At 42.1% G+C, this 19,757-nt stretch overlaps 9 protein-coding genes across 10 annotated transcripts; 4 read left to right on the top strand and 5 right to left on the bottom strand.

The window, feature by feature from the left end:
• The first annotated feature begins 1,531 nt into the window (after nucleotides 1–1,531).
• On the top strand, nucleotides 1,532–2,940 carry Theg (Testicular haploid expressed gene). Its single transcript, XM_064696758.1, has 4 exons — nucleotides 1,532–2,085; nucleotides 2,148–2,247; nucleotides 2,309–2,528; nucleotides 2,584–2,940. Exons 1-4 carry the CDS (start codon nucleotides 1,610–1,612, stop codon nucleotides 2,844–2,846), a joined length of 1,059 nt encoding a protein of 352 aa, XP_064552828.1. The 5' UTR covers nucleotides 1,532–1,609; the 3' UTR covers nucleotides 2,847–2,940.
• Nucleotides 2,941–3,005: 65 nt separating this feature from the next.
• On the bottom strand, nucleotides 3,006–5,172 carry Idh3b (isocitrate dehydrogenase [NAD] subunit beta, mitochondrial). Its single transcript, XM_064696757.1, has 6 exons — nucleotides 5,008–5,172; nucleotides 4,795–4,842; nucleotides 4,639–4,734; nucleotides 4,463–4,579; nucleotides 3,781–4,362; nucleotides 3,006–3,718 (listed from the first exon to the last, which is right to left on the bottom strand). The coding sequence occupies exons 1-6, from the start codon at nucleotides 5,047–5,049 to the stop codon at nucleotides 3,488–3,490; spliced, it is 1,116 nt and encodes a 371-aa protein (XP_064552827.1). The 5' UTR covers nucleotides 5,050–5,172; the 3' UTR covers nucleotides 3,006–3,487.
• Nucleotides 5,173–5,506: 334 nt separating this feature from the next.
• Nucleotides 5,507–6,815, top strand: LOC135438435 (fumarylacetoacetate hydrolase domain-containing protein 2A). The gene is made up of 3 exons (XM_064696759.1): nucleotides 5,507–6,206; nucleotides 6,264–6,592; nucleotides 6,647–6,815. The coding sequence occupies exons 1-3, from the start codon at nucleotides 5,673–5,675 to the stop codon at nucleotides 6,807–6,809; spliced, it is 1,026 nt and encodes a 341-aa protein (XP_064552829.1). The 5' UTR covers nucleotides 5,507–5,672; the 3' UTR covers nucleotides 6,810–6,815.
• Nucleotides 6,816–6,822: 7 nt separating this feature from the next.
• On the bottom strand, nucleotides 6,823–10,849 carry Mitofilin (mitofilin). Its single transcript, XM_064696756.1, has 8 exons — nucleotides 10,544–10,849; nucleotides 10,101–10,309; nucleotides 9,569–10,042; nucleotides 9,364–9,512; nucleotides 8,609–9,304; nucleotides 7,574–7,732; nucleotides 7,226–7,514; nucleotides 6,823–7,167 (listed from the first exon to the last, which is right to left on the bottom strand). The coding sequence occupies exons 1-8, from the start codon at nucleotides 10,763–10,765 to the stop codon at nucleotides 6,990–6,992; spliced, it is 2,376 nt and encodes a 791-aa protein (XP_064552826.1). The 5' UTR covers nucleotides 10,766–10,849; the 3' UTR covers nucleotides 6,823–6,989.
• Nucleotides 10,850–10,908: 59 nt separating this feature from the next.
• On the top strand, nucleotides 10,909–11,676 carry mRpL35 (mitochondrial ribosomal protein L35). The gene is made up of 2 exons (XM_064696761.1): nucleotides 10,909–11,070; nucleotides 11,134–11,676. Exons 1-2 carry the CDS (start codon nucleotides 11,046–11,048, stop codon nucleotides 11,631–11,633), a joined length of 525 nt encoding a protein of 174 aa, XP_064552831.1. The 5' UTR covers nucleotides 10,909–11,045; the 3' UTR covers nucleotides 11,634–11,676.
• Nucleotides 11,629–12,771, bottom strand: LOC135438436 (fumarylacetoacetate hydrolase domain-containing protein 2). The gene is made up of 3 exons (XM_064696760.1): nucleotides 12,324–12,771; nucleotides 11,932–12,263; nucleotides 11,629–11,861 (listed from the first exon to the last, which is right to left on the bottom strand). Exons 1-3 carry the CDS (start codon nucleotides 12,714–12,716, stop codon nucleotides 11,693–11,695), a joined length of 894 nt encoding a protein of 297 aa, XP_064552830.1. The 5' UTR covers nucleotides 12,717–12,771; the 3' UTR covers nucleotides 11,629–11,692.
• Nucleotides 12,772–13,251: 480 nt separating this feature from the next.
• On the bottom strand, nucleotides 13,252–14,533 carry LOC135438776 (holocytochrome c-type synthase). Of its 2 annotated transcripts, none has more exons than XM_064697255.1 (3): nucleotides 14,313–14,533; nucleotides 13,616–14,218; nucleotides 13,252–13,555 (listed from the first exon to the last, which is right to left on the bottom strand). In XM_064697255.1, exons 2-3 carry the CDS (start codon nucleotides 14,176–14,178, stop codon nucleotides 13,300–13,302), a joined length of 819 nt encoding a protein of 272 aa, XP_064553325.1. In that variant the 5' UTR covers nucleotides 14,179–14,218; nucleotides 14,313–14,533; the 3' UTR covers nucleotides 13,252–13,299. The 2 variants fall into 2 exon arrangements, with proteins under 2 accessions (XP_064553325.1, XP_064553326.1); XM_064697256.1 differs by having other exon boundaries at nucleotides 13,616–14,200.
• A 49-nt stretch (nucleotides 14,534–14,582) lies between these two features.
• Nucleotides 14,583–16,369, top strand: ND-42 (NADH dehydrogenase (ubiquinone) subunit ND-42). Its single transcript, XM_064697254.1, has 3 exons — nucleotides 14,583–14,741; nucleotides 14,981–16,112; nucleotides 16,181–16,369. The coding sequence occupies exons 2-3, from the start codon at nucleotides 14,982–14,984 to the stop codon at nucleotides 16,274–16,276; spliced, it is 1,227 nt and encodes a 408-aa protein (XP_064553324.1). The 5' UTR covers nucleotides 14,583–14,741; nucleotide 14,981; the 3' UTR covers nucleotides 16,277–16,369.
• A 543-nt stretch (nucleotides 16,370–16,912) lies between these two features.
• On the bottom strand, nucleotides 16,913–19,506 carry LOC135438774 (transmembrane protein 181). Its single transcript, XM_064697253.1, has 7 exons — nucleotides 18,978–19,506; nucleotides 18,659–18,915; nucleotides 18,234–18,314; nucleotides 18,065–18,164; nucleotides 17,729–18,006; nucleotides 17,573–17,675; nucleotides 16,913–17,509 (listed from the first exon to the last, which is right to left on the bottom strand). Exons 1-7 carry the CDS (start codon nucleotides 19,420–19,422, stop codon nucleotides 17,139–17,141), a joined length of 1,635 nt encoding a protein of 544 aa, XP_064553323.1. The 5' UTR covers nucleotides 19,423–19,506; the 3' UTR covers nucleotides 16,913–17,138.
• Nucleotides 19,507–19,757: the final 251 nt, after the last annotated feature.

Here is a 19,757-nt window from a genome sequence, read left to right as displayed (position 1 = left end):
TGTGATGGGGTTGCGAGAAGGCAATTAATATCCTAACACCGTCAATATTTGCTCCATTTTCACATTTAACAAAATCAAATAGACAACAAATAAACAACAACAACAACAACAAAGATTGGCACAGAATACATAACAAGACATTTGTTTGAGAATTCGTAATAAAAAAAAAACTGTTTAAGTTTAACTTCATTTTTCGTAACGTTTCTTAAATTTTTGAATTCCTTTAGCCCACTAAACACTTTGGAAATAGTTAAGATACTTATGTACCAGCAATGTTCTAGACCTGGTTATGAAGGCAAAACTAACACATACAAATAAAGCTATCGTTAATCTAAACACAACAGCTTCAGGGACCAAATAAAAATTTATTTAACAACTGGTAATCATTTGAAAAATGTACATCAAAATTGAATCAGAAATTGGACGCATATCTGAACGGAAAATTAGCCCGATATGCATAGACCACCAAAAAGAAATGAAAAATCTAAGGAACTTCTAGGGAAGCATTTTGAATATATCACAAATTATTATGTATGTATGTGTGTGAATGAAAATTATAAAAATTAAAAACAAAATTGTACGTATGTACAAAAAAAAATCCCCTTTGGTAATAAATATACATATAAATATATAAAAGACAAAAAAATGTTCAATAAATGTCAGTTAAAACTTTCGGATATTGAAAAGAAATTTTAAATGTAAGGAAATTTGTATACGATATGCAAGTAAACAAAATTGAAGTTAAGAATATTCAAGTACTTAGAATTTGGCTGGAATTGTGTATAAAACAAAATCATAAGCGCCATCAAATTTCAAACCAAACGAAATTTAGTTGAATAGAAAATTATTATTTGGTGTAATTTTGGTGTAAATAAACATAAGAAAATATATCAAGATACGAAAGCTAGGTGGGTTTTCTACAGCAGGCAAACATAATTCAAAAGAAAGTCACACAAATTTAAACAATTAAGTTAGCAAAATTTATGTCAACTTAGTAAATGATAAATTCAAATTTATAGTATATATATTTGTGTATGTCTGCTAAAATTCTATGTACGCATAATAAAAACAAGAAATTATTATTATCATCGTGGATATTCATTTACAAAAGTAATTTTGTTCTCACTACGAATTCAATGCCAAGATCAATATTTCCAATTCAATTATGCGTCAAGATCATTGTATAAAATTGAAATTGCCAAGAAATAACAATTCGATTTGTGTATATGAATGTGAAATACGGAGGCATAATGGCAAAATCTACTAAAGACATACATACTTACAAATGAGAAAATAACACAACTATTAACTTGTAATGATGTGAACATGGAGCTCTCAGTATTTTGATGAATACTGGCAATAAACATTTAATAAAACATAAATTAAAACACAGCCTTTTATTTCGTTCAAATCGTCGAATATTCAATGTTTTTAAAATCAAATACAAATTCTTGGGAAGGGATAGATTATTTAGTTAGTAGGCCTTGTAGGTAGCTAAACAATTTAATTTCACATTGTTTTCTCAAGCAGATGGCAGTAAATTTTCTGTGGTGAAAAATAAATACTAATTAATAGTACAAAATTAAAAAAAAAAAAATATATAAAAAAAATGGCTTTGAAACGATTAAAATGTGATCTAAGTCCAGAGCTAACGACCTGTCTCAAACTAGCCGACAGTGTCCGCCCCGATTGCTGTCCAATTCTAGAGCGTATACCAAGCGACGCTGAATGTTTTCTTAGGGATATTGGGAAGGAACTAAATAAGCTTTACGAACGGCACCAAAAACATTTTACCAAACGCCAACGTATCATGGAACTAGCTATACCCAGAAATCCCCAGTGCCGTTTTCTTCCCAGATGTTCATGTCCATTTAAAAAGACAATTCAGATCGTTCCAGCCGATTTTCCTCTTCACACTCGCACCGAACAACTAGCCTTGCCAACGGTTAGACGACTGCTTCATCGTCGTATTGAAGCCATAAATATTGGTGACAAAATTGGCGAGGGTATACTAAATCGCTGGTTACGTTATAGTTATATGTCACTGTACAGTCGTCTGGGCAATTTGCAGCCGTTGAAGAAACCGTAAGTTTTAAGTCGAAATTGCTTAACGCTTATATTAATATTTAAAAAAAAAATCTACGCAGGGTGATAAAGAAAAAGCTAACTGCTAAACAAATAAAGATGCGCGAGATGTATATAAAAAAACTAGCCAAGCCGAAGATTCCGCACAAGGAACCAGCGCCGGTAAATTAGCTAAGAGCACAAATTAATCAATTTCCTTAATTTAATTGCTTTTGTTATACAGGAACGTAAAGCGGGAGAGGTGGATCAGCGTCGCCTTAAGAAACTATCGCGTCCAAAAGTATACCTGGAGGACGTTAAGCCGGAGTGGGAGATCACGCCCAGCATGCGCAGCTACAAACCGACGGATCGTGTTAAGAAATTGGCCGAGCCTGTGGATCGACCAAATGTGCACACTAATGAAAATCCAGAGAAAGTTTCCCCCAATGCTCTCAAGTACAAACGTAAGTTAACTTATGTACTTGTATTAAGTACCCTATTTCCGACACCTATCCATAGCGAGCGAACGTATCATGGAGATGTCACAGCCGCTGGCAAAGCACGACGCCAATTTGGGGCCTGCCGACCTCAAAGACGATCCATTCGCTATATCACCAAACGCTCTAAAATACAAGATATCATCGCGCATGAAGGAGCTGGCCGAGCCGAAGGAGTTCGAAAACACTCACATACGAGAGAATCCTTTTGCTATCTCGCCCGCGGCGCTCAAGGCCAAAGCTTCGCCGCGGCTTATAGAATTGGCCAAGCCCAAGGGATCGTAACTCTAGACATTTTACATTTTCTAAATATTTTGGTGTTAACTTTTCGGTTTTTCTTATATATAGATTGTGAAATAAAATGTGGAATAGTTTCTAAGTGGTTTCTTTCCATTGAATGCAGGATTAGAGTCTTGATTTTGTAAAAAAGGGAAAACGTTACAATCATTTTTACATTTGTCCAGCTCAAAGAGTTGCACATTTGGCATCGCTTTCAAAATTTTATTTATTTTTACTTTTATTTTTTCCATCGTGGTTCTCGCTACACTTGAGTTGGTTTAACTTATTTGATTTTAATTTTTGTTTTCTTTTTGCTTGTCATAAATTTAATGTTGATGGCAAAATTCGAATCCCATTTGGATTTTGCACAAAATAATACATAATCACAAAATAATAAACAATACGGCCAATTTGTATAACTAAAATTTTTAGGGAAGCGGAGGGAGGCGAGGTAATTGCACTAAACATAAATATTCGCCAGAAATAATACTCAAAGAATGCATTGAATTATGAAAGGAAATCATACTGAATGAATGAAAGACAACTAAAAATGTGAAACAATAATTTAGGCAACACAACTGTTTCTTGTCTAAGCATGCGTGATCCTTGGGGCCAACTATTGTTGTCGCTGAATTTTTGAATCCTGTCTAGTGCAGGTTGGCAATAACGGCACGCGTAAAGTCCTGCGTGGTGGATTGTCCACCTAAATCTTTGGTGCGCACCTTGCCGTCCTTGAGCACCTGGTTAATGGCATTTTGAATAACTTCGCTATAAGTTGGCAAATTGATGTGGCGCAGCATTTTTGTGCCGCACATTAACATGGCCGTAGGATTTGCTAGATTCTTGCCCACAGCCTGGGCAAAGGTATGACGTGCGCCCTGTAAATGCAATGATAAACATGAGATTCTGATTACATCTCAGGAGTCAAATGTTTGCTTACCGGTTCAAATACGACCGCATCCGCTGAGTATGAAGCACCAGCAACAACGCCAGCGCCGCCGACCAAGCCAGAGGCCAAGTTATCGACAATGGCACCGTACAGATTTGGGGTCACCATCACATCAAATTGATTGGGATTGGACACCATTTGCATAGTCGTATTATCCACAATCATTTTGTCAAGCTCGATGCGGGGATAAAGTTTTGAGATTTCCTCACATGACTTCAGGAACAGACCATCACCCAGTTTCATGATGTTGGCCTTGTGCACCGCAGTAACCTTCTTGCGGTTATTTTTGGTGGCATAATCAAAGGCGAACTTAGCAATGCGCATCGACTTCTTGGCAGTCACGATCTTCAAGCACTCTACAATGCCGGGCACCGATTCGTGCTCCAAAGCTGAATATTCACCTTCGGTCTGTTCACGAATGATGACCGTATCGATGTTGGTGTGGCGCGTCTTAACACCAGGTAAACTACGAACATGCACCACATTTGCATACAAGTCCAGTTCTGTGCGGAGTTTCATGTTTAGCGTCTGCAGTTCACCCTCATTGCTGTAATCGGGTGTGGCCAAAATGCCCTGTAAAAATTATGAGATTGGATTAAGATCAGATTAAAATACACCCGTTACGTCTGTGTCTATAACGCTAAGAGCACCTTTGCGACTGATAACAGCTTACCTTAATGCAAACTTTATTCTTTCGTATGGAGGCCACAACATCTTCAAGCTTGGCGCTTAGTCCGGGGTTGATTTCCGACAGAAAGAACGTTTCAAAGTCAACGGGCACATTTGCTGCCTAAACGTGATAAACGTTATTTAAAACTGCAAAACGAGTATTTGGTAATCAAACCTCACCTTAAAGACCTCCTGCAGCGAGTAGACCAACTCGGGACCGACACCATCGCCGGGTATCAAGGTGCAAGTGGTTCTATTTGCGTTATATGTGGCATCCTGCAAAAATCGCAATCTTTAGAATATTTATAATTTTTAACATTCAAAATATGTACATACATCAGCGTTGCGCGCCGCCGAGACATGCAGTCTGCGCACTGCTGCCGCCTATATATATGTAAAAAATATAATGATTAGTAATTAGTATTCGCCTGCGAGGATGTTAACCTCAAAAAAAATTGGCATCTGTGCTGGTCTTGGCCACAAGCGGCTGCTGCAGAGAACTTGGCAAGTGTTTATGTAAGCACTTGGCAACCTCTGTATGAGGTTTACCTGTAAAAAGGTGCGTCCCAGGTTTCTAGCCAGCATCGACATCTTGCTCGTTCTTTAGACAATTGTGCTTATTAAAGATAATCAAATAGACCTTAATATAAAAATGTTAAAACTTTTAATTTTGCTTTGCGAAATTATAATCGGAAACCTACACAACAGCTGACTAGGGTTGTTGCTAAGATATCGAAAATCACATGTTATCAATTCCGATAATTGATTATCGTTTTTGACTTGATACTTTAATTTGTCTCAATCGGTATATCGATAAGTAGCGCCAAAAATAAAACGCATATTTAAGAACTGCAGGATAGAAGCTCATGTGACCATTACATAATATTATGAAAATTATGATGGCGTTTCCAACACTGATATGTTTTATGGATATTCCCTTTTTTGGTCGTAGCTCAACCCACTCCGCTGATCGGCCTGTCCTGTTTTGTCCATTGACACTAAACCGAAAACATGAGTGAGTAAATAAAATCATTCTATGGCAACGGAGTCAAAAGACAAGAGTTAAACTTCAAAACATAAAATGGTTTAATATTAGTTATTTTGGGAACTGTGCACAGTGAAAGCGTTACATTCGGAATTTTTCGGATTGCAGAGTTTGCTCAACTTCAAAATTACTGCATTGTATACAATAAACAAATACATGAACCCAAATTATGAGAGCTGCAGTGTCTTTGCTGCGTAACAGCTTTGGATTTGCACGCATGCATGCGAAAGCATCTCCACTAGAAAAAATTGGATGGGAACAAATGAAACATAGTCCGTTAGAGCCAATTATTTCATCCTGCCATAGCGAATACCAAATTCCGAAATGCCGCTTTATGCAGTACATACGTTCTGGCGATACCAACAAACGTCTTGGCATGGTGTCTGAGAACGGTTCTAAAATGATTGAATTATCCTCCAAAACCTGTGCCTCGCCCGACATGGTCAATTTTATACAGCAGAGATACTGCATGAAAAGTCTAATTAGCAGCGCACAGTTCATGGAGGTGGACGATGTAAAACAGGATCTGAAGCTGTTACCCCCTATAGATTCACCGGGCAAAATAATTGGCGTTGGCTGTAACTACTACGATGGCTGCAACGAGCGGCATGAAAGTATACCAAAAACGCCAGAATTTTTTGTTAAATTTGGTACGTCCATCACCGGTGCGCTAGACAATATTCGTGCCCATCAAATAGCCAAGGCAAGTGGAAATCATGTTATATGCTATTCAAGCTAATTTCGCACATCATATTTGCAGCGCATTGATTATGGCTGCGAGTTAGCCGTGGTTATTGGCAAAAAATGCCGCCACGTCTCTCGCAACGCGGCTATGAGCTGTGTTTTTGGTTATATGATTGCCCAGGATATTAACGCACGAGATTGGAATGTATTACATGGTGGCCAAACAATGTTAGGTAAATCGTTGGACACCTTCTGCCCACTGGGACCGGTTATCGTACATAAGTGTCACGTGCCGGATGTAAATAATCTGTGGATCAAGACGATTGTTAACGGTGAGCAGCGACAATGCGGCAACACGAAGGATATGATTTTTAAAATTGACTATCTCATTCATCGACTCTCTCAGTAAGTGGATAGATACATTTTCATTTTACAATTTAATTCACCAATCTACAATAGATTCATGACCCTTTGCCCTGGTGACATTATTTTGACCGGAACCCCAGCTGGTTCTGGTGCATACCGTAATCCGTCAAGTTTTCTTAAGCCTGGTGATCTTGTCGAGAGCGAAATACAAAAATTGGGTAAAATGAGAAATAAAGTCGTTAACCCTTATGCTTAAATTCCATCCTAAATTGTTTCATTGCCCATTATAGGCCTCTATATTTATAATTTGTATAATTGCTTCTAAAACAAAATTTCACAATCAATGTTTTTTAAGTAGTGATTTTCTTGATCGACTTTTTAGAGTAAAATTAAAACAAATTGATAACTAAATGGGCGACGTGATAGGGAACATAATTTACAAGTACATCAAACCACTGGCTGCGGCGTGCGCCATCAAAGTATTTGCCGCTTGCTGTGTCTCTAGCATGAGGCGAGTCTCCTTCATCCAGTCGCTGGCAACTTCACGTGGTGCACCCTCTAGTAGGTTCAAGTATTTAAGCGCCTGTAGGAAGTCTCCACGATCGACATGGTACCTACAAAGACAAGCCATAGTCTTAATAATTCTTTTATAAATCAATTTCGTAAACATACCTGGCTCTATTCAATATATCATACGTGTCCAATTTGCTATAGTCAAAGGGTTTGTTCTCCAGCTCATCCCTTGAAACGGGATTATCTGGCCGCAAAATAAAAAGCGATTGCAGAAAAGATAGGAAATAAATGGGCAGGCTCCCTCCATTTTCGGGTACCATCGCCAATCGGCGAGCAATTCGCTCAACGTTTAGGAAGCGTTCACGCAGCGCATCCTCGGGAAACACTCCGCGCTCCTGAGCCTCCTTTGGCATGTTTTCCAAAACGGCAATCACCAGTTCGTCACCCTCTGAAAACAGTTACACATATTACGACAAAGTTGTCCTCCTTATGTATGTCTCCACTCACCAGCCACCTTAGCAATAGCACTGATCTCGTTCTTCAGGGGTCGCAATTTATCCTTATAATGCACACCGGGCGTGGCAGTGCGCACTGAAGCCCAAAGCGCTTGACAGGCAGCCCATAAGGCTTGCGCCTGGTTGGCAGAGCGCTCAGTTTCAGCGCGTTCTACAGGGATGGGAAAAAAAACACTTTAGTAAAAGCTTGATTACTATTTAAAGATGATTATAAGCACGGGGAATACCTGTAAACTTGTCCTCTATTTCTAAACAAGCAGCATATGAGAGCAATTTAGTGTGTTTATAATATTAAAATGCTAGCCATTAGAATTTTAAGCTGAAAAACAATCGGTCCTCTATCCAATTCATTCTTAATGCTAAAACTACTCTTATATACGCATAAGTTATTTGTTATATAGCTGATTTAATGTATAAGCACAATTCGATTCGATACAAGTGCAGAAGAGTCACAAGTATTTTTAACTTGAGTGGAGAGCACCTCATAGTGCAAACTTTGGACTTTGTCAAACTTACGGGTGATTGTTGTAAATAAGTCAAATGTTAACGAATGCGATATAAAAAATAGGTGAGAAAATATATGATGCACATTGCTGTTTAAGGTATACAGAAAACGTGTTAATAAAATATTAACGGGATTGTGAACACAGAACGATTCACCTCCTATACTCTGTACGTATTCAAAATATAACAAGCAGAAGACATCCAACTCCATAAAGTATGTGTTATACAGACTAAATTCGAATCCGTCGGACTTACTGGCCATTATCTTATATACTGCCTCTTTACGCGATTTATGTTGAGTTTTTCATTATTGAGGGAATGAGAAGCAGAGCGGGAGTAGGAAAAGTGAAGTAGCCCGCAATGTTATGTAAGCCCGAATGTGGGTTAGGGAATTGTGAACCTGTTAAAGCCCTAACACCTATTTAGCACAGCTATCCAGTGATAAAACTCGACACACAATCGTTTTCCAGCTTAGTTATGTACAGAATCTTTATACAATTATGCATTGTAATAATTTACGTACCTGCTAATGCAGCATCCATTCCGCGCAGCTTGCCAAGCATAGCAGCCAGCTGGAGTTTGTAGTTGGCTTTTTCGGCAGCCAGTTTTTCTTCCAGCTCGCGCTGAAAAGCGCGCGTCATATCCGTTTCTCGCTGTGCCACAATATCCTTGATGTGATCCGTGTGAGCTTCGGCCTGTTTTTTGAGCTGCAAGCGCAACTGCTTGTCTGCATCGGCATGGATTTGGAATATCTTTTTCTGATTTTCCACCGAGAGCTTGCGCTTCTCCGCCTCCAGATGAAACTCAAGTTGGGCACGCAACGCCTCGGAGCTATTATCGCCTCGCAAGGAATCAATGGCACGCTTGAGACGCAACTCGCCGTCGGTTTGCAGGCGCTGCAACTCCTTTTGGTAGGCCACCACATGTGAGTAGGCATGCAGTATAAACAAATCCAAGTCCTCTTTCGATAAGTTCAACTTTTTTTCAGACAGATTAATGCCAGGGAAAATGGACTCGATTTCGTCAATAAAATAGTTGCGTGCCTGCTCAACACTGCGCCAATATTTGTCCGATACACTCGCCGTATCCTTGTGTCTATACAGCTCGTCCTTGACTTTACTAATGTGCGACACAAGCTTTTTAATCTTGTCACGCACATTCTCTACCTTTTCATGGTTCTTTGATGTGGCCGCTTTGCTCAAAGCAATTTCACAGCGCTCTATAAGGAAAAATGCGTTCAGTATTATTCAATGCTTTTACATTCTAAAGAGCACTCACCAATCTTTTCCTGAGCTTCACGAGCCGCACGCTCAGCTTTCGATACAGCCGTATCTCTTGCACTTGCTCGGTTCTTCAGTGTCGCCCAGAGCGAGTTCTCACCATGCTCAACCGCCTTGTCGACCACACGTCGGACATCCTCATTGAAACTGCGTAAAAGATCTATAAACATCTCGAGAAAAGCGAGTAGATATACAATGCACACCTCTTTAAAATTCCAATGGCAGCATTATATTCCTGGATCGCCAGCTGCGCCGACAGCTCAATGGACTTCTCCAGTTCCAAGACTTCCTGAGGCAACGGTTGCGCCTTTGGCGGAGCGGGTTTTGCTTCTGGTGGTGCTGGCTCCGACTTGGCGGCAGTTTTTGGTTCACTTTTGACTGGGGCAGTTTCTTTAGCTTTCGCCACTTCTGTTTTTTGTACCGTGGGCACGCTTGGTTTGATGGATGCAGGTTTTACTTCCGGAACGCTCTTGCCGCCAAAGAAACTCGTTACCTTATTAGAAGCGGAGCTTACCGAGTCGGATACGCTATTAAAGGTCGACTTCACTTTGTCGAGTTGTTCGTTGACATTTTTGGTTATGCCCTGGAACGGTGCCTCCTCCTGCAGCACAACTTTGATGACTGATTCAGCGCCAGGCACATTCTTCTCAACCATATTACGGAAATCTTTGTCGTATCTGCAATATTACGCTTTTATTAGCCAAAACAAACTACAGAACGTGGAAAGGTACTCACTTGGAATAGGTGATTACGCCGCCGACTGCAGCCAGTGGTGTCAATAGGAGCATCACTTTGCCAAAGCCAGCTTCGCGTGCATTAGGCGGCGGGGGCAGGCTGCCTTTTTGCCGTTGTTGTTGTTGTTCTTGCTGCTGTTGTCCATTACCGCCGTTGCTTCTGTTGTTATTGCTGCTGTATTGTCTGCTGCTTGTTGGAGGCAGAGTGCGCTAGAAAGATACAATCGAACAGTTCTGGTTGGCAACGAGGGCACACTCCAATTGTCAAGCAGTGTTGCACTGCTGGAATTTTGGACATTTTTTGCAATTCGTAGATGACATAACACACAAGCACTCTTGTATATTTTTGCAATTGGCTTGGTTTGTGGGCGCGAGGGGGGCGATCGGGCGGTGGCAACGTCACCGACTCGATTGATTTTCACGTTGTTCTGTCACACATATTACCTGCATCGCACTCTTGCACTCAATAACTGCTAGCCGATACATGATGCCACAGAATTTTGTTAATTTAATTTGACAGTGCCTGCTGCAGACTCTAACCGGCGGCGAGAATAATTTTCCTGCCCAAATTCTCTCCAACGACAAATACTGGCTGACTCGCTGACCGTCGACGTTATGTGCACGTTTACACAAGAATGGCAACCGATAGCTGCCAGCTTTTTCCATTCGTGCATTCGAGTAATGGGTCGCAATTGAAGCGTGTATAAAGTATTAAATCAACATAAATTTCTAACTTTAATTTGACTCAATTTTATACTATTTACAACTACATTTAAAAATTGAATGTATATGAAGTGTAAAAAACTTTGTTTTAAAATGTGCGCACACCGTCGCTTGCCACTGTGAATGGCATTTGTTACTGTCAAACAGCTGACTAGGCAAAGGCTGTTACGCGACTGTGTACCAAATATTTTGGACATTATTTAGATCAATTAAAAAACGTAAAATGCTGCGTACACTAGTCACTGGCGGTAAGATGCATACTTATATGAATGAATATAAATTATTTTTAAGTCAAATTATTTGGTTAACAGCACTACGCAGTGTCTGCCGTGTCCAGCCGGCGTACGCACTGCAGCAAACCCAACGTGCATGCTTTGGACATTTGATCGCTGCGTCCGCTCCAGCCCAGCGCAAGACAAATCTACTTCCCGCCAGCAGCCTAACGTCAACACCGACGCTGTTACAGGCGCCTGTGCTTGCCGCATTGCCTGCTCGCAGCGTCACCAAATTCTCGCTCATCAAGGGCAAACGCAAGTCTGTGAAGGCGGTGCTGAAGCGTTTTAAACGCCTCGACTGGGGTGCATGGATCAGAACACACTCTGGCCGTCAAAAGAAGTTGTTCAAAAAGTCAGCTGAGCTGCGCCGTCGTCTGCGACAACATGTATTTACAAATGCCACACAGAGCTGGCTTTTGGACAAAATGGTAACTAGCTACTGGCGTCGGCCCAAACATTATATCGATGATCCGTATGCTCCCTATCACAAACGCGATGAATACTTTGCGACCAAATCGAAAACATTCAAAGTGTAATTCATAAAAATTTAATAACATGCACAGCGATTATTTTGTTTAATTATTATTTGTAACAATTAGTTTGATGTGCAAGGGGCAACCACTTGGTTGGTCATCGTACCCAGACCAACAATCTCTGTCTTGATGACATCTCCTGCTTTCAGATACTCTGGTGGGCTGCGGTGCATTCCCACGCCTTTTGGTGTGCCAGTCAAAATTATGTCGCCAGGCAGCAGCGTAATGGATCTGATTATATCAAAGTCACGATTAACCATTAATTGCACTAAAGACTGATCATTGCTTCTTTACTACTCACTGGGTTAGTCTATTAATGACATCATCGATTTTGTAGATCATATTGCCCGTATTGCCGTTTTGCTTCTCCACACCATTGATCCACGTTTTCAGCGGCAAATCGTACACATTCTTGACCAAGCTCTTGTGCACCACGGCAGGGCCCAGCGGGCAGAAGGTATCCATGGATTTGCCCAGGAGGAATTGGCCACCGTTGCGTTCCTTTTGCCAGTCACGTGCCGAAATGTCCTGAGCAACGCTGTAGCCGAACACATAGTCGAACGCCTTCTCCTTAGGCACTTGACGGGCGACCTTGCCAATGACGACCACCAGTTCCACTTCCCAGTCGATTTTCTGATAAACAAAAGAATGCGCTGTAATCTGTGTCTATTACACATGGCTCTTGGCACATACGTCACTCGCAGTGTGGGCTATCACATTATCCGTTGGCCCCACCAATGTGTTGTTGTACTTGCTGAAAAACATGGGCTCCTTTGGCGCCGGCTTGTTCTGCTCATCACAGTGATCTTGGTAGTTGAGACCAATGCAAATTATTTTGCCCGGTTCGGTCAGTGGAGGCAGCAGTGTGACGTCATCGTTCAAGGTAAGCTTCGGCTGTTTTTGAGCCTTTTGCGCAAGCTCTTCGAGATTGGGATTTTGTGCAATTAAAGCCTTCAAATCGCAGGGTACACCCTCCGCACCGGACAACTCAACCAGAGACTTTTGATCGTCGGCAAGCAGACCAAGACGCTTAGCGAGGTCACCCTTACGCAAATATTGCACGAAGCGCATTCTGGCAGCCAACATTTAAAACTGTTCGATGGATCAAGGGCTAGCTCCACTCGTTAAGAATTTTGTTACGTGACGTAAAACTGCGAATAGCAAATGCATATTATCCAGCACTGGTTAAATGACAGTTTGACATTCTTTGAATGGAATTTTTCTCCATGGGGACTGCGTTAGAGATGATCGCATGTCGTGCCTGCTTTAGTGGCAAGAACACGCACGACTTAACACGAATCATAATTATTATCGTGAGCCAAATACAAGCATACATATGGTATATTAATAAATTTTAACTAAAAATATAAATAGCTGATATCTTGAGCCGTTCAATATTCTTAATAACAGAACAAAGGTCTAATTTCATTCATTTTTATTTATCAATAACATAGCTAGGAATATGCAATTGTAAAATTGAAACAAATTTTCACGTTCTCGGCTAAATTGAAAAAGCGACACGATTTTTTTTAAGGTTTAAAATAAATAGATTCTTTGTTTAATAGCAGCACCCAATTTTAATGCATACAGTGCAGCCTAAAATGTATAACATAGTTGTAAGGGGTTCGATAATAACTTAGATCAATTTTGTATAGTTCTAGAAAATGTCCTATTCGCTACCAGCAGATACTTTGCTGTTGTCGTTGCCTCGGAACTTTTCCGATAATTCGTATTTCCAGCGCATGTAGGCCACGCGCATACGATCCCAAACATTATCAACTGAATCCATGGCTGGGCGCACGTCCAACAAAGCAAAGCGATAGTCTTTATCAACCAGGCCCCCATCGTAGTAGTCAATGACATAGCGAACATCCTTGCCGCAGCGGTCCACAATCCAGTCGTGGCGATCAAAAGGCAGCTCATACCTGTAAATATGGAATCAGTAGTTGTTATTTGATAGGCAGCTGGACTAACTAAATGCTTACCCAAGCCAGCTACGGAAGCGTGCACGTGGACTAAAATCCTTGGCCTTGCCGCCAAAGCTCTTCAGGCGTGGATTGCCACACTCTTTTGCGTGTAGCGCCTCCCATTTAAGCACCTCCTGCCAGGCCTGCTCATTGTTGGCGTTGTGTATACGTATTATATCGCCCATATCTTTCTGGGAGACATCCTCTTTCTTCCAACGCCAGCCCTTGCGCAGCATAGCATTCCAGAACATTTGCTGGCTTGGATATTGCCAGAATTGTACGGTGCCGTCATCGGTCGCCTTTGGTATGGTCGATGTCTGGCGATCTGTGGGCAGTGGAAAGGGTTGATCTGGTGACGGCTTTTGGTTGGCTGGCGGCATCATGTTCAACGGATTGACATCACTGTTGTCATGCTGAACGGGACATTCGGAGGCGTGTATTTTGGGATGTGGTGGCACAGCTGAGGCCGATTGATTGGCGCCATTCTTCTGGTGCATTGGACATTCCGGTGGCGGCGACCCACCAGCCGGCAAGTTTTTGGCAGCCTCCATTTGGACTCTGGATAGCGCTGAATTGCCCATTTTTTTTTTCAAATAATTATTTCTAGAATAAGGATAAAAACTGTGTCACGAGTAAAATTTTTAGTTCTCAGTTGCGTAACTGTGCCCAATTGCATTTGTGGGCAACACAAGGCACTAGAAAAATTGTAACTTACATGTATTTTTGATTCAGATGCGTTACAAAATGTTGCGTTGATAAAGTACGAATTTGCGTGCAATTTTAATTGATGTTTTTTGAACTCATTGTGAGCCTCAGTTGCGAACAGAAATCTTGAAATGCAGCGAGGTTACGACAGGGCTGTCACAGCATCTGAAAAATAAAAAATATTCAGCTGAACTTGCTGGGCGACCAGGGTGTTTAAATTGAATTGAATAAATTTTAGTTTTAGTTGACAACAAACACAAGGGGTTGTCCTATCAAAAACACATTACATTTTTAATGCAAATTTTTATTCAACAGAAAACTTAGTAGCCCTGTTAGCACAGTACAAGTGTTAAACGACTCCATAAAGTTTGTCGTTTATCAACACCAACCGCATAGGCCGATATTGTTATTGGATAGATTTTAGATTTTTGCTTTTAAAGTGAGTAGATAATACGCGAATTTGCTAAAAATTATGATTTTCTGCAGCTGTATCTGAATTGCGACTTCTTTTATACTAATGCAATGCAAAAATCATGTTAATCGGCAGTTGCAAATGCAAATTGCAGCTGTGTATGTTAAAGCTCGTGTGATGTAACAACGGATACCACAAAATGCCAACAAATTTACAATTAAGACTGTTTAGATTGGAACTTGATTTCGGGCTTTTTACTATTACAGCATGACTGCCGTGTTTCGTGTAGGCCTCGTACGGCTGGTTAGCCGTGGCGCAACCGCGCCTGGTGCACTGCTGCAGGCCCAGACGAATGCATTGCCCGCCGCCTTCATGCAGAAGTGCAATATCTCCGGCAGAACGATGCGGGGTGGTCCACGGTGTCCTAAAGTGGCGCCGTACCCATATAAGACGAAGAAGTACAACGTCATAAGCGCCTTCTTCGACAAGACCTCTAAGCGCTTCGACGAGAACTCAAAAGTTATCTGCGTCGAGGGTCCAATAGCGTCGGGCAAAACTAAGTTCGCCCAGGAGCTTGCAACGGAACTGGATATGCAATACTTTCCGGCTGTCGACCTAGATCTGATCTATATTAATCCCTATGGCTACGATATGCGTAAACTGGATCCACAGTTGCCGCCCAGCTGCCGCAGTTATGACGTTAAGGATTTTTGCAGGGATCCCACTCATGATCTGGCCGCGCTGTTCCAGATACGTATGTACATGCTGCGCGTTTCGCAGTACATCGATGCACTGCAGCACATCTTTTCTACCGGCCAGGGCGTAGTACTAGAGCGCAGTCCCTACTCCGACTTTGTCTTCATGGAGGCTATGTTCCGCCAGGGGTATGTATCGCGCGGTGCACGTTCCGTCTACAACGATCTACGCCAGAATACCATCGGCGAGCTGCTCAAGCCGCATTTGGTCATCTACCTCGATTTGCCCGTGGATGCTGTTCAAAAGCAAATCAAGGCCCGCAATTTAGAACATGAGGTGAAGTCCAAAGTGTTTACCGAGGCGTATTTGCGCGATCTAGAGGCTCTGTACAAGCAGCAGTATCTTAAAGATATCGCTGGACATGCGGAGCTGCTAATCTACGATTGGTCAGCCGGTGGCGAAACCGAGGTTGTAGTCGAAGATATCGAACGTATTGATTTTCTGCAGCACGAGTCGGATCCGCACAACAAGAAGATGCTGGACTGGCGCTTCCCGCTCGAGAGCGAGTGGTGCGAGGCACGCATCAAGTACTGCAACGAAAAGCCCGATCTGATGAACTACTTTAATGTGCCACGTTTCGATGTCCCCGAGCTGTTGCGCAGCGCCGACGACAGCAAAGTCTGGCGTGATGTCTGGTTCAATGTGAGTCCAATTGTTGACTTCGCTCCTTGAGGATTCAATCTAATAACTGTATGTTTTACTTTTGCTAGGCGCCTGGCATGAAGTACCGTCCCGGCTACAATGCGGATGTGGGTGACAGTGGCTTGTTGACCAAGAGCAAAATGGGCATCAACGAGGTCTTCTAGGCGGCCACTGATGAGCATGGAGTTCCATTGGCGAAATGTGTTAATTATGTAATAAACAATCTAGTAAAATAACGGTAATCTTTTCGCTTACAACATTCTGCCTGTTTTATAATTTAAAATAATTAACTCAATTCGAAATGCCTTTAGATTGAAAATGGGACAAATATAGCTCGTCTTTCAGTTGCAAATTTAGAATATACTAATACAAGGGACGGATATACGGCGCGCAAAGCCATTAGAAAGTATATTAATTTTCACATCACAAAGTGTGTATCGCAGTTTTAACAGCCAATCGATACAGTCTCTTTTATATGTCAGATGAATGTCTGTATTAGTCGAAACGGAACACAATATTACGTCGCTGCTCAAACACAGGTTTTGAATGAAGATGTTTTACCTGGCATATTTATCAGGTTAGGAGCTCCACTATGCTAATAATTAATAATCGCAAACAAAAATGTTAAATGCAAAAACCAAACTCTCAAAATTTGAGCTTTACTATGCTCCTTTGGTTTAAAATATATCTTCACAACATCGGACCACTATATCATAAATTTGCAATAGGAACAACAGCTGTTTGTTTTTAAAAATATATAGCAAATCTCAATTTCTACAAGGATAGCAAAGATAACCGTGTACAACCGCCGCACGAACCGAAGTTCTGTTTATACATATATTACATACAACAAATAGGTAATTATCAATTAATTTTACTTGAAATTTAGATAGGGGAATTGAAAACGCTTGGCTGAATGCTATACCTGTAGAATAAGTAATTTGTACAGTAATGTAGCGCTGTTCCGATCGCATACTATGGAACATTAACGTTTATAATATGATACGCCCAATTAATCGGTCGGTGTTAATCGCTGTCGTAGTCATTTTTGCCTGCACCACCCATGGAGGTAAGTGGACGCCTTGACTCCTCGTCGGAACCGTAGACGACATCCTCATCAGAATCGTCAATCATGGAAATGGCCGGATTATCTTTGGTAACGGCCAATTCGGCCTGGGCAAAGCGTCCATCCGGCGAATACACATACGCCATTGTGTACAAATAGAAATTTAACAGCCCGTAAAAGCACATAAACTGAGCCGAGCTGCGGTAGGTGGTGTTCAGTGTGGCCACAAAGTTATCCTCCAGTATGCCGAAACCAAATCGGCAAGTGGTGACCGTTATGGAAATAGACAGCACAAAGAGCATCAGCAGCGTGAGAAACTTTAAGCGTATGTCTGAAAGAGCAGGAAAATTGTTTATTTCAAAATCCATTATGACCAGAAAAGCTAGGAGCTTACCAAAGTAGGGCATGGAACGCAGTTCAGTGTAGGCGCGCAGCAGGAGCAGCCCCAGATAAACCACATACATGCAGCAGGCAATGTAGAAGAACATCTTGAGGCCCTGCGAAATAGAAGATTAATCTGGGGCTCTAATTGTTAGTCGGCTCCACTCACATTGTAGTTCTTGGTGTCCACAAAATGGCTGTATGTGGGATCTCGCAGCTCGTTGCATTTCTCCCATGTGGCCAGGACAATGGCGCACAGCCAAATGGGCAGCACCACGATAATCTTGATCATATAGAAGCTAACAAAGCGTCGTTCATTCTGCCGCAGACCGTGGTAGATACACAGCCAGAACATGAGCAGGGCACACAGGAATGTGGCCTGCAGAACGGCATCCAGCATGCCCGGCATCCAGGAGTTCATCAGAAATATCAGCGGAAAGAATGGATCTATGAAAATTGCAGAATTGAAAGTATCTCATAAATGATGGATTGTGGTAATACCCACTATCGTAGAGCAGCAGCAGCGGCAGCAGAACGGATATCCATTTCTGCTCAATGGACCAGTCGTAGACGGGATACTTGCGCAGCGTGTGCGCATACCAGCACTGATTGAAGAGAAAGTAATGAGAATCTATAATAACAGAGTTTATATGTACATATGTCCTTTTACTTACTATGACGATGAACGTGAAGAGCAGAAAGATGAATCTGAACCAGATCTCAATCTGTGTAAACTCCGGGCTATATGTCTTGAACTAAAAGAAATCAGTTAGTGGGTTTAACTTGAAAGTAGAGCAGGGCGTGTATCGCGATTGTTTGTCGTGACACGAGCGCACACGACTCAGCACGAAGTATTCGTGATTGTCTGTGTTGAGCACGACATTGTATGCAAAGAATGCCATAAAAATATATATTATAATTAAAAAGAACACGCAGAAGAGCAAAAATAGGTTTTACTGAAGTAATAATTATTGTTAAAACAAGGCTGTGCGTGTTTCCTACTTGTAGTTCGTGTTCGTGTTCGTGCTAGACAAATTGGACACGAGCCTACCTCTACTTGAAAGGTATACATACATATATATAGGTAGCTGCTACTCACATAGAACGTAATGGCCCTGATGTTGTACTTCTGATGGAACGACTCTAGCCCCAGGAAACGTACTGTGATGATATAGTGGGCATAGTCCAGAAAGCCCAAATGCATGACCGTGAACTCCTCGCAGTCGTTGCGCACACACAGCAAATGCCTTGTGCGATTATGGGCCGCGCTGCGGCCCAGGACACTCAGTGGCTTGTGCTGCTCGTTGATGCCATCGATGGAGACGCTGATCTGGAAACTCTTGTCATAGCGCTCATCTAAACAGGAGCATAGATTGAATGTCGCCTAACTTTAGATGGGGCACAGGTTCAACACTCACCATCATTGTTATCGGTGACCAGCTTGGCTATGAGCCACATCTGTTGGGAGTAGGTCGTCATCAGCGGGGACTTCATGGCAAAGGGGCCCGTGGCCAGCACCGTTTTGCTATGCGCCAGCGTTGTATTGGCCAGGATCTGCTGTGCTGTCACCGCGTCTGTGGTTGTTATTGGCGGACCAGTCAGACCAATTATAATGCCTAGGCCGAAGCAGGTGAAGAAGCCGAGAAAGACCATAACAAATTCACGCTTGTGCATGGAATACATGCGCATATGGACGGATCGCTCGCAGCGATCGTGAAAGAAGGCAGGTGAAATGTATTTGTTGAACTCGCTGAATAGGTCACTGAACTGGGACAGGGAGTTCTTGAGGCGTAGCAGAAGGCCACCGGATGGTAGATGATAGGCATAGCCCAAGCCGGAGGTATCTGCGGGCGGCTTGGCCATGGCAGCAGCGCTGTGGAACTGTTAAGTGGAAGTGTTGTCTCTGCTGGTTCGCTTACTTAATCCTTAAATTCACAATTTGTGCATTTTTTCAATGGCGCCAAAACTGCAACTATTTCTCTTTATAAAGTTCAACCAGCGCCTTGTTGCATCGGATATAATTTATTTTTTTGCAATTGTTTCTTGTTTGGGAAAACAATTTCTGCGCTGCTTGCTTGCTGTTGTGAAAAAGTATTGATTTTTGCTGGCAATCGCATATGTTTTGCGCCCTGGGGGTGGGCTATGAATTTTGTTTGCAGGCGCCAGCGCCATATTGTACAGTTTGGCAGGCACTGCGC

This window comes from Drosophila montana, unplaced genomic scaffold (assembly GCF_035044405.1).
Source record: "Drosophila montana isolate Dmon_TW-CO22-7 unplaced genomic scaffold, ASM3504440v1 contig_3848_1, whole genome shotgun sequence".
Classification (NCBI taxonomy): Eukaryota; Metazoa; Arthropoda; class Insecta; order Diptera; family Drosophilidae; genus Drosophila; species Drosophila montana.
Note: the sequence above shows the minus strand (reverse complement) of the source record. Positions and strands in the feature narration are given on the sequence as shown.

Bases quoted from the DNA above. Each gene is read 5' to 3' on its own strand.
- mRpL35 (XM_064696761.1), top strand. From the start codon at position 11,046: ATGCTGCGTACACTAGTCACTGGCG. The intron at 11,071-11,133 runs GTAAGATGCATA...TTTGGTTAACAG, and splicing joins GCGTACACTAGTCACTGGCG to CACTACGCAGTGTCTGCCGT.
- Theg (XM_064696758.1), top strand. From the start codon at position 1,610: ATGGCTTTGAAACGATTAAAATGTGATCTAAGTCCAGAGCTAACGACC. The intron at 2,086-2,147 runs GTAAGTTTTAAG...AAATCTACGCAG, and splicing joins TTGCAGCCGTTGAAGAAACC to GGTGATAAAGAAAAAGCTAA. The intron at 2,529-2,583 runs GTAAGTTAACTT...ACCTATCCATAG, and splicing joins CAATGCTCTCAAGTACAAAC to CGAGCGAACGTATCATGGAG.
- LOC135438436 (XM_064696760.1), bottom strand. From the start codon at position 12,716: ATGTTGGCTGCCAGAATGCGCTTCGTGCAATATTTGCGTAAGGGTGAC. The intron at 12,264-12,323 runs GTATGTGCCAAG...TTTGTTTATCAG, and splicing joins TAGCCCACACTGCGAGTGAC to AAAATCGACTGGGAAGTGGA. The intron at 11,862-11,931 runs GTGAGTAGTAAA...TGATATAATCAG, and splicing joins GTCATTAATAGACTAACCCA to ATCCATTACGCTGCTGCCTG.
- LOC135438435 (XM_064696759.1), top strand. From the start codon at position 5,673: ATGAGAGCTGCAGTGTCTTTGCTGCGTAACAGCTTTGGATTTGCACGC. The intron at 6,207-6,263 runs GCAAGTGGAAAT...TCATATTTGCAG, and splicing joins GTGCCCATCAAATAGCCAAG to CGCATTGATTATGGCTGCGA. The intron at 6,593-6,646 runs GTAAGTGGATAG...AATCTACAATAG, and splicing joins CTCATTCATCGACTCTCTCA to ATTCATGACCCTTTGCCCTG.
- Idh3b (XM_064696757.1), bottom strand. From the start codon at position 5,049: ATGTCGATGCTGGCTAGAAACCTGGGACGCACCTTTTTACAG. The intron at 4,735-4,794 runs GTATGTACATAT...CGATTTTTGCAG, and splicing joins CGGCGGCGCGCAACGCTGAT to GATGCCACATATAACGCAAA. The intron at 4,580-4,638 runs GTGAGGTTTGAT...TATCACGTTTAG, and splicing joins CGCTGCAGGAGGTCTTTAAG to GCAGCAAATGTGCCCGTTGA.
- LOC135438776 (XM_064697255.1), bottom strand. From the start codon at position 14,178: ATGGGCAATTCAGCGCTATCCAGAGTCCAAATGGAGGCTGCCAAAAAC. The intron at 13,556-13,615 runs GTAAGCATTTAG...CCATATTTACAG, and splicing joins CGCTTCCGTAGCTGGCTTGG to GTATGAGCTGCCTTTTGATC.
- ND-42 (XM_064697254.1), top strand. From the start codon at position 14,982: ATGACTGCCGTGTTTCGTGTAGGCCTCGTACGGCTGGTTAGCCGTGGC. The intron at 16,113-16,180 runs GTGAGTCCAATT...TACTTTTGCTAG, and splicing joins GGCGTGATGTCTGGTTCAAT to GCGCCTGGCATGAAGTACCG.
- LOC135438774 (XM_064697253.1), bottom strand. From the start codon at position 19,422: ATGGCCAAGCCGCCCGCAGATACCTCCGGCTTGGGCTATGCCTATCAT. The intron at 18,165-18,233 runs GTAAGTAAAAGG...CTCTTCAATCAG, and splicing joins TCTTCACGTTCATCGTCATA to TGCTGGTATGCGCACACGCT. The intron at 17,510-17,572 runs GTAAGCTCCTAG...CTGCTCTTTCAG, and splicing joins GCGTTCCATGCCCTACTTTG to ACATACGCTTAAAGTTTCTC.
- Mitofilin (XM_064696756.1), bottom strand. From the start codon at position 10,765: ATGGAAAAAGCTGGCAGCTATCGGTTGCCATTCTTGTGTAAACGTGCA. The intron at 10,310-10,543 runs GTAATATGTGTG...GTATCTTTCTAG, and splicing joins AGTGCAAGAGTGCGATGCAG to CGCACTCTGCCTCCAACAAG. The intron at 7,733-8,608 runs GTACGTAAATTA...CCATCCCTGTAG, and splicing joins AATGGATGCTGCATTAGCAG to AACGCGCTGAAACTGAGCGC.